This window comes from Vollenhovia emeryi, unplaced genomic scaffold (assembly GCF_000949405.1).
Source record: "Vollenhovia emeryi isolate VEMERY1.0 unplaced genomic scaffold, V.emery_V1.0 DF939143.1, whole genome shotgun sequence".
Taxonomy (NCBI): Eukaryota; Metazoa; Arthropoda; class Insecta; order Hymenoptera; family Formicidae; genus Vollenhovia; species Vollenhovia emeryi.
The window spans coordinates 2,386,484-2,396,819 of NW_011967223.1; the positions used below are offsets into that span (position 1 = coordinate 2,386,484).

General features: G+C 45.1%; 1 protein-coding gene across 3 annotated transcripts; it reads right to left on the reverse strand.

Annotated features, from left to right (window-relative positions):
* Positions 1-293: 293 nt before the first annotated feature.
* Positions 294-9,655, reverse strand: LOC105566698 (SH3 domain-containing RING finger protein 3). 3 transcript variants are annotated; one of them, XM_012020906.1, is made up of 13 exons: positions 9,069-9,655; positions 8,869-8,983; positions 8,682-8,780; positions 8,256-8,392; positions 8,063-8,189; positions 7,671-7,979; positions 7,205-7,509; positions 6,777-7,120; positions 6,503-6,708; positions 6,289-6,431; positions 5,587-5,754; positions 4,657-4,770; positions 294-4,540 (listed from the first exon to the last, which is right to left on the reverse strand). In XM_012020906.1, the coding sequence occupies exons 1-13, from the start codon at positions 9,551-9,553 to the stop codon at positions 4,360-4,362; spliced, it is 2,733 nt and encodes a 910-aa protein (XP_011876296.1). In that variant the 5' UTR covers positions 9,554-9,655; the 3' UTR covers positions 294-4,359. The 3 variants fall into 3 exon arrangements, with proteins under 3 accessions (XP_011876296.1, XP_011876295.1, XP_011876297.1); XM_012020905.1 differs by having other exon boundaries at positions 6,777-7,123; XM_012020907.1 differs by lacking the exon at positions 5,587-5,754 and having other exon boundaries at positions 6,777-7,123.
* Between the last annotated feature and the right edge of the window lie 681 nt (positions 9,656-10,336).

Below are 10,336 nucleotides of genomic sequence, written 5' to 3' on the forward strand. Positions count from 1 at the left end.
GCGGCAGTTTAAAGGATTCAGCACATCGATCGGTTTCGCGCAATCAAGGAACCACATAAATTTAATGTATTTAAAAAAAAGGAATATAGATATGTATTCTCCTTTTTTTAAGTTTCAAAAAGCTCTTTAATTGCACAGAATTGATCGATTTCTAATTTTCTATTGAAATAATTATTTATGATTTACTAAATGTAATTCGAGACGTAATGGGTCGTCGTAGCGAATCAATTCTTCACGAGCACGGCAAATAGAAATGACTGATTTGGGATACACATACATACAGGACCCCGGCATTTGTGGTAGCCACGTGAAGGATTTTATTACAGATTTCGTATGCTATTTAAATATTAAACGATACCTATGTATACGTGTAAATTACGCTTGGACACGACATCGACATAGACTTGTTGGAACATCGTTACGTTAGTGACAAAATACCGAGTAGCGTAAGTAGCGTGTAAAGGTAGTAATCGGTATATAATGACTATTCTAAGTTTTCCCTTAAGAAAGAAGTGCTAGAAACACATTTGGTCTAAACGAAGGCTCTTGACTCGGATCTTTGTCTTACATTCCTATGCTACGTGTACCTGTTCTGCAACCTAGACAGATTCCGACCTCGTGCGAAACGCAGGATAGTCTTTGTCTGTATATGAGAGTATGGCTTTACTGACATGATTCGGTTTCTTTTATACTGCAACGTCGCGGGAACGCCAGATTTCGTAGTAACTTATTTACAATCCACAGAGGCGGCTAATAGCATCGCATGCGCGCTTTCATTGATTTATTGCTGATGTTACTGTGAAAGCGGTATTGAACATCTGTGGCTCTCCTTACGCAAAAGCAAACGGGCAACGATGTTAAATCAACGACATAATTACGCGGAAGATGATCTTACACCTTGGCGTGTCGGGTCACGCCTGACTTTTGTGTAGCGCGCGATGTAAAGTAGCGACAATAATAATTAATCTCTCTCGTTACAGCCGATCTGATATACCACCCGCCACTTAGCAGTATCTTCTTTACATGCCACTAATAATAAATTACTTAAGTGTACGTCATATAAAACACACATATGTATGCCTGTGTATAAATAGTTTCTACGCAGTTTCGCTCTAGTATGACATAAAGAATTCAATCGTATAATTTAATCGCCACGGAGATGTACTAAAAGAGATGTAAAATAAAATAGAAGCCGTCATCGAAAATTTACATTCTTCGTCGGAGATGGATATGCAAGATCGAAATGCAAAACATGAAATACATTGTGCGTATGACACATTAATCATTTGTATAAGATACGATTTCAATGATCTGCATGAACACAAATAGACGAGTTTTTTTTTGCATATAAATATGTATATATCTATATCTATATCTCACGTTTTATTTACTATCCTCTCTCCGATTTCTAAATATCATGCTACAATGGACTGCCAAATGTATTACAGCATGCGCAGTGTGGCCCCTCGCATAAGAGTGTAAGAGATATTTTCTTTTTCCTGACTATCATAATTCTAGATTCGATTAAATTCGATCCTATGGTCAATCGGTCGTTCACTTTTTTCCGCGCTGAAGTGACTGACATAAAAAAATATATCCAGCCACCTTTTCCATTCGGACGAATAGCTATAAAATTACATCTCTCCCTACGCGTATATAGTCGTTCAGAATCTCTAAGTCACACTTTCCTCGTACCACAATGTAGACTTTGTTAACGTCGACAAGATTCCTAAATCTTGTCGCTAATCCTTCTAGGTTTTATTTTCTATAGTTTGATGGCCACAAAAAATTATTCGCTCGTAAATTTACAGGCAACGTCCTTTCCTCGACTTCAAATGACAGAGATGGACGCTTCTGGTTATCTCTTTTGCAATTATTGCGTGATCGTAACGTAAATTGTCGATTTTCGGTATCCGTTTGCTTTGTATTTCAACGAGGACAACGAAATGTTTCGTATCATAGGAGTTTGCAGATGTTACGATTATATTTATAACGATTTGCATGTATTAATTCGTTGAAGATATGATGTAAAACTAATAGCGTAGCAATGCGCATTGAGTGTTGCTTCATCGATAAAATTAATGATAAAAATTCTGAGAGAGAAAGTATACTGCAGAGAGGATACTTTCTCTTTCGCTGTCTAAGTGAACTATCACTTTGTGACTTTCGTCTTTATAATGTACTGTGCAATGTTTCCTATATTTTTGTATTATAATATTGTTCGTTGTGTGTGTACACTGGATTCTACCTCTAGTCAGATAAAGGTACATCCGCAAACTCCTATGTCAAGTATACAATAAAATTATATACAATGTGCCATTAAAGGTCCATAATTAATATAAATATATGTTCCCAGAGGATATATACGTAAATATACGTACGCGTATACATGTGCGATCAAAATTATAGAGTACGACATGAGTAAGTTTCTCGTTTACACTTGGATTTGTGCAATACACGTGTTTAAATTTGAATAAGTCAGATCACTTATTCATATACGATTAATGAATTGAGCATTACGAATATATATATATATATATGTATATATACAAATATACGTTTCTACATATTTATACACGCGTAATGTATGTACAATTGATGTATATAATTATTGAATAACATATCGAAATAAGGTACACTTTCGCGACTTAATCATAATGCCTAAAAGTCGATAGTATAATTAATATAATTGATAATCTTAATCAATAAAACATGTTTTAACGGCGTATGTATAAAGATTTATAAAAACCGACTGCGCAAAATTGTACAATTCATAAGAATAATAGAATAATAATAATAGAAAATATAAAGAACGTAACAAAATTTATATCTACATACTGATCATTAATCAGATAATGGAAGCACTTCAATTTATTGAATATTTATCCGGAATTAGCTGTTTAAACTAACTCATCGTCATGCCATGGATGCCTGCGTTTATAAATTAGAAAACAAGTTATAAATCGAGTTATAAAATGGTGTATACCAAGTGTATAATAATACATCAACATTGCGCGTATCAAGGCCATTTTCTAAATACTTTAGCTAAATTGTCTATAACAATCCGAATTGTTCGTTAAAATAGAACATCTTCCTTTGTACGGCGAAGGTATACAATGAATATACCCGCTAAGAAAAGACATTTACATAATCTCAACAATTTTAAAACATAGCCCAGTCTTAAACAATGTCAATAATAAAATCACCAACTGGTTGTGCTCTCGTGTGATGTATCTTTTCACACAGAAGCATAAGTTATCAGTGGTAAATAAGCCAGTCGTCTACAATGGCAGATTAAGGAAGAGAAAATTATGTAAAGCCCAGTACGATAATAAATATGGATGCACAATCCTAAATATCCCAGGACCAAATAAACATCCGTGCGATGATGCGTTTAGATCTCGTCAAAATGTAAAAATCTCGTGGAATTTCAAATTTTAACTTGGCCTACCATATACAAACACAGTCCTATCTAGACAATCGCAACTTCAACATTGTTGGTAGAATTCAAGCGCACCATCGCACAGACACGTCTAATTAATTTACTCGTATTAATTTACGTGTGCATTTGCCCCGAGACATTTAGATTTTTCTGAAGAGTATCCTCTTTTTCCCCAACACGCAATTTCTTTCCTCTCTTCCGTGTACTCCATAATTTTACATTTAATTACGTGTCATGAATGGCTTCACGCGCGTAAGCATGATTATTACACAACCCACATCAATCTCTCTTGTATACATTGTGCGCATGTCAAAAAAAAGGAAGATAGCAAGTGCGAAATCAGCAGCTCGAAACGGGAAACTGATATTTCTTCCCTTACGATCGCAAATGGCAGTAACGTTGCGCAAAATGAATTATCTCGTTATCTCGTTACAGTTACGCCTACATAACCGATGGCAGTATCAAGTTCCGAGTAGTTTCAACATCGTGTACTACTCTTCGTCATCTCTTGTGCATATTTACATACGAAATACGTATAATTGTACTACGCTAAAACCTCCTGTTATGCGCCCACCACGCGAACGCATTCATTAACTCGACGCGTCGTCGGTCACTTACACGGCGCGTTTATTACAACACGCTAATTAATGGCCCATTAGCTTCGCACAATTGCTGTGCACACGCATATATTGCACAGCTCGTGACACGGCACGCGTGATACGACGTGCACGTATTAATCGGTTTCAAGTCAATGACATCCCAGAGAGTGTCAGGGAAAAACCAACGACAAGCACACCCGCGAATCACGTGCCGGTTATCGGGTGGCTAATCCCGAATCTGAATATGTCGTGTAAATACTTACACAAAAGGCCAAGTTATATACAAGTTTCTAACACTAGGCGACCATGCGTCGGGTCTCAGAAAGCTTCCACAAAACTCGCCGGAAATAGACCTGTGCGGCCGGTACGCTGCTGCATACCCTTGTACCATCCGTCGTCGCGCTTCTTCTGCACGTATATTATGTCCCCCACGCGTAGCTCCAGCTCGAACTCGCTATTAGGTGGATACGGTACGATGCAACGGAATCTGTACCCCGCGCTGAAATCGAACCAAATTGTTATGGAACAACGTGGAACGTTGTAATTTGGCGACCGACGGGCGAAAGCTGGACGAGAGTTAAACTCGGGCATTTAAAGGGGCAAAATTATACCTACCGGTCGCGCGACGATTGCTGCTTCATTTGCTTTCCCATTCCGGCGTCCAGAGAATTGCTCTTGCGATGGTGATTTCCAACGGTCGAGCATACCATTGCACCGGACTCGTTGGATCTAGATGGGAATAAAGTGCCTGGTTGTAACAAGACTGTCGCTACTAATGCAGAGAATTGCGCGGCAGCAATCTGCTATACAGATACAAAATATGTGCCAACGTTATGTAGACTGAGCATCACACAAGCGTGAATAAATAAATGCATCCAAATGGCATTTTGCACAGAGAATTATTAACAGAGAACTATATAACAAACGGTAAACATTTAATGGATTCATCGCAGTTATCACATTGGGGAGTTTTCACACATGCAAAGTATCTGCAATCGATGTTTCTCTAAATTGCTATGTAAAATAAAGTTTACCTTGTGCGAGATAGCGTGCTATAATGCTGCGATGTATACTGGTAATTATGCAGCAATGCAAAATAAATTTTATAAATGTGATCGAGACATTTCTAAGCTTACCTCGAAATGAAATGCAGTTCTACCTCGCGATACATTGCAAACGTTAGTATTAAAAAAAAGAGAGAGAGAAAGAGAGGAATCGAATCTGACAGAATTCTCAAATATATCGACTTACACACGAAGCGTGTCTCCGTCGTGAAAATTAAGAACGACTGCTTCAAGTAACAATTGGTATTAATTTCACGTTAGGATAGTGTATCGTCGGATAATCTGTCATCCTGTACTTTCATAAAAGTAAACGAATCTTACAGTTGTATTAATTGTCGTAAAATATAAAAGATGCAGAGCTTCTCTTATAAAAAGATTGGTCCCTTTGCACTTTATGAATAACTGTAATTGATCCGCCAGCTGGCAAAGTACGCGAAGGAGTTTAGAGGCCGGTTCATATTTAGAATTACAAACGACTAACCTCTGGATTACCGATACTGGCAAGGAGGGTCTCTCCTTGTATTTCAGTCTCTGTGAGGATGTGACGTGCCCCTGCACAGAGCCTGGACATAAGCGGTGTGGGCTGTTTGAAGCGTTTAATTCCTGTGTAGGTACCACCTGTAGCAACTGACTTGGACAAGAGCCCGATCTGCGATTGTCAATTCGCCCACCCGCCCCGTCCCAACACAAGATTAGAGAAACATTTCGAGGCGTGCAGTTTGTGTCATGCACAAAGCATGATGTAAATATTGTATTCGCGGGTGGCCGCTTTGCCACCTGCCTATCTATTCGGTACGTGTGCGTAATTATTGGTGATGCGACGATCATGCAACGTTCTTGGCAAAAAAACATTGAAAAAAGTAGAGCGCTTTTACTTAAAACACTGGAACTTACGCTTGGACGAGCATTCACACGCGCGCATACGAACTGCTTGACAATCCGAGAACACGTAATGTACACAAAAAATGCATGTATGTGCATACGGAAACTAGCGGGATTAGATTGGGGATACATGTCGAGCAAGACCGATTATCAGAACGTGCAAATTGCAAGATCAACGTTGTTCTCGACTTTCGGATTATAATATACATGATTGTACACACACACACACACGCGCACGACACGCACACACACATACATATATCCATAGGTTCGCGATAATCCAAGTTAACTGTGTGCTCACCGGACGTGCATCGGATTGACGGAATTACCGTCGTCGAATACAGGATTATCCATCGAGTACGTAGCAGGTGGAGGCGATTTAGACTTCTTGATATTGGTCAAGCGCCGCATCAAGGAGACGCACTTATCCTTCTTCTCCTTGGGCTGCAATTCATAAGCGTGTATAAATTATGCATTACCATACTATCGGAATAATCTTATCGCGGGAATGATACCTTTTCCGCGGTTCTGGACGCCGTCGCGGCTGCGTTCGACGGCGCGATGCCACCCGCTACGCGCAGAGTATTATTCGGGCTCCTGTTCATGTCGCCCGTCGAAGAGGAAGGAGCTGGGATGGTAGCGCTGCTGCAGCCGTTGTTAGCGCTATTGATACCCGCTGCCGGTTGCAGCGACGACACGGCGATTTGTTTACCCGGGGAAGCTGAAGAAAAATGCCCTTTAATTCGGTAACACCGAGGAGAAAAAGAGATTATATTAAAAATTACTTACGAATATTTGCGGTCATCACCGCGCTGTGACTGCGCCCGAGCGGGGTGGCGGCTGCGTTCTGGTCGTTGTGTCGGGGCGGACTAGTTTCTTGATTCGGTCCCTGATTTGACTGTGCGGCGCCGTGCCAGGACGAGGACACGGTCGTCGTGGATGGGCTGATGGCGCGCGGTGGTAATTCAGGCGGCGGCAGTGTGCGAGGATTGTACGGCTGCGGCGCCGGACCCTTGCTCTTCGTGTACGTCACCGCCAGACGCGACTCTGCGCTCGACGGGGCGTTTGACAGTGGCGAGCCTTGATGCTGGCTCGGTGAGTTTGGAGATCCGCGACACAGTCCGCGTTGACATCTGCTGCAAATACAACGGAGACTGTAACGCGGACGACCGTGGCTAATTGTATGGTAAGACAGAGATTGAAAGGTAGTCGCATACTTGGCAGGCGCGACGTAATTTCCAGGGAAAACCCCACACTTCTGCGTACGATTGGACGTTCCCTTGAACCATCCGTCCTGGCAGCGTTCCGTCACCATGTAAATCCCGCCCTTTCGCAACTCAAGCTCGTCCGCCTTCTGGGGCTTGTACGGATACAGCGCCACGTACGCCGCTGGCAAGTGCGTAGCACCGGATGCGCCGGTAGTCTGACCAGCGGGAATATTTTGCGACGCCTGGGCGAGAACAAGGTCGCTGCTGCCGCTTCGTCTGTGACGAAGACCGTGATCCGTGCAGCCGCCGCTCGTCTAGAATAGAACCGGGTTTTATTCAGATTCAGCACAAATCTCACGAGAGGAGAGGACAGAGAAGACGTTCAAAAGCGACGGAGAATTGTACATTGATCGAGGTAGCAGTTCGCGTATGTAGCTATCCAGAAATTGTCAGAAAGAAAATGTTGTTTCCTTACTTGTAAGGAGGAAAATGATTCATTGCCTCCGCTATTATTGGCGTTATTAGGGGCACTGTCTACCGGAGGACTAAGTATTTCAGCGCTATGTCTATGATGGGGATGTGCATGATGACCTGTATTGACGGCAGTGAAACTATGACGTTTAACGTTATGCCTGTTGCCGACCGCGGGCGGCGAGGTCGCGGGACTGCCGGGGCTGCTCGGGGCAGTGCTGGAACTGCTGGATGTCGTCGAACTGTTGGGCGTGTTCGGAGTAGTGGTCGTGGAGCTGCCGCCAGACGACACGTTCGAGACAGAATCGGACACCTGTGTGCAGCATTTGTGCGATACAACATCGTATCCTACGAAATACATTTCACGTTGAATCGCGCAGATCAGGAGTGACGTACCTGGACTAACTGCGGTCGAGACTGACTTGTCGTCTGCACGTTACGCGAGTGATCGGTTGGTATCAACGGCGTGGTCTCCTCGTTCGTCGGAGTTGGCGGGGCTACCCTCGACGGCCCCGGCTGCACACTGATCAAACAATTAACGTATATACATGTATTTCTGAGAAATACACGCCAATTACGTTGCACTTACTTGGTCGAGAGTTTCATTAAGGCTCTCGCGACGCTGTTCAGCTCGACGAAAGCCAGCGGAAAGATGCCGATTCTGTCCAAGAGTTTACCCTCCGCCCAATTTTCGTCCACTCTTCTGATAACGCTGATCACTTCTCCCTGAAAATACGTTCACATTTTGTACTTACACGTGTGACGGCAACACGTCAATGGCAGGCATAGACGTATTAACTACAGACTGCTTGTAGGACAGCGGAGTCATCCTTCCGAGAAAAAAAGATAGTATCAATTTATTTGGGCGTATATCCTCCTCTGACTCCCGTGACTCGCTCACGCCCACCGGAGAAAGATGGACACTCGAATAAACTCATACTAGCCTATTCCCTCTGGAGAATGCCCTCACTCACAGGGTTCCTAGTGGCAAGCGATTAGAAATAGATGACGCTACCTTGTTAAAAGTCAGACAACCATCCTCGTCATCGTTTGTCATCCTAAAATCGTACAGCGCTTTACATTGAGGTACGTGCGGTGTCAAAGGCGTCATCACCTGGAAATTGCAGCGTGGCAAATTACAACGAGTACAGTTACGCAAAACGAAGTAGAGCATTCAATTACGCAAGATCCTTGCGCCATACCTGAACGTAAGACAGAGGAAAGACACCATGATTATTGCCACATTCCCCGAAATACCAATTGTTGTCAATCTTCTTCCGCAGGATGACTATGTCGCCCTTCTTAAAACTCAAATCGCTGCAAGGACAAACAAGGATATTCGTAGCGGGATTAGTGCAAACATAGGCCGGAAGTGTAGAGCGTGCGAGTGTGCGATACATACCCTGGCACCTTGGAGACGTAGTCGTAGATCGCCCTTCCGTACGCCTGGTTGTGCAGATGCACCTGCTTGGCAGCAGCGTTGGAATGACGCACCGCTGGCTCGGAGCCGATGGTGGGCGCGAGGTTGCCGGTGACGATGGGCGCCGGGGCGACCTGGTGGCCGCCGAACAGCCGCTGAGGCACGGCGGTGCCGGCCGAGGTGGACCTCGACGACGGCAGCGCGGACTTGGCCTGGTTCTTCGGCGCGGCGTTGCGCATCCCCTCGAGGATGCGCATCAGCAACACGTTCGGCGGCAGGTCGTCCACCTTTGCGTCCACGAGGACGCGGCATTCGGGGCAGCGTAGCTCGCGATGGGTGCTGACGATTTCCTCCAGGCACTTTTTGCAAAACGTGTGCTGGCACGGCAGCACCTTGCTGGACGTGTCGAGCCGTTCCAGGCACACCGAGCACTCCAACAAGTCGTTGAGCATGCACTCGTCCATCATGAAGCGAGGTTTCACGGCTTGGCGTGCACGCGCCGCCCGATCGGTCGCTCCCTCGGTCGTGCCTACTCCGGATTCCTCGTCGCTGTGCTCGCACTCGTTCTACCGAGACGGACTCCCTCCTTCATCTAACCCTCCCAATTGTTCTCTCTCTCTCTCTCTCTCTCTCGTTCCTTCTCGCCGCTCCTCGTCACGGCCTCTCTCTCTCTCTCTCTCTCTCTCTCTCTCTCTCTCTCTCTCTCTCTCTCTATTTCTCTCTCTCTCACAACGCAAACCGCCGTCGCGCGCTCTCGTTCTCGCGCCGAGAGAAACGGATGGTTTATCGGGCTGCAGTTCCGGCACCGACGAGCGTAGGAATTGAATTCGCTTTTACTCGCTCGGTCTCCTTCCTCTTCCTCCTTCTCCCCCCTCTCTCCTTCTCTTTCTCCCTGTCCGCCCTTCGCGCTCGGTCGAGGGAAGGTGCGCGGCCCGCCCCGTCCCCCGGAATACGCACGCTCGCCTATTCCGCTCGGTCAATCGACGGTTCGATTAACGACGTCTCGGTTGTCGCACGGCGGCGGCACGGCCACGGCGCGCATCGCGGCTACGGCATCGATCAATCGCGCGGCCTCCTCGTCGATTCCGTTCGCGGCGGGTCCCCTGCACCTGCGACACCCGCCGTCATCGCCCGCGCCGACGAACCCGACGGCAACGTTACCGCGACGTTACCCGATCGTTGACTCCGTCCGCGGCGTTTCCGCTTCTATCTCTGTCTCTCTCTGTCTCTGTCTCTGTCTCTCTCTCTCT

Coding starts and splice junctions, on each gene's coding strand:
- LOC105566698 (XM_012020905.1), bottom strand. CDS start 9,553: ATGATGGACGAGTGCATGCTCAACGACTTGTTGGAGTGCTCGGTGTGC. Junction 6,709..6,776: donor GGTGATGACCGCAAATATTC/GTAAGTAATTTT, acceptor ATTTTTCTTCAG/CTTCCCCGGGTAAACAAATC. Junction 4,541..4,656: donor CAGCAATCGTCGCGCGACCG/GTAGGTATAATT, acceptor GTTCGATTTCAG/CGCGGGGTACAGATTCCGTT.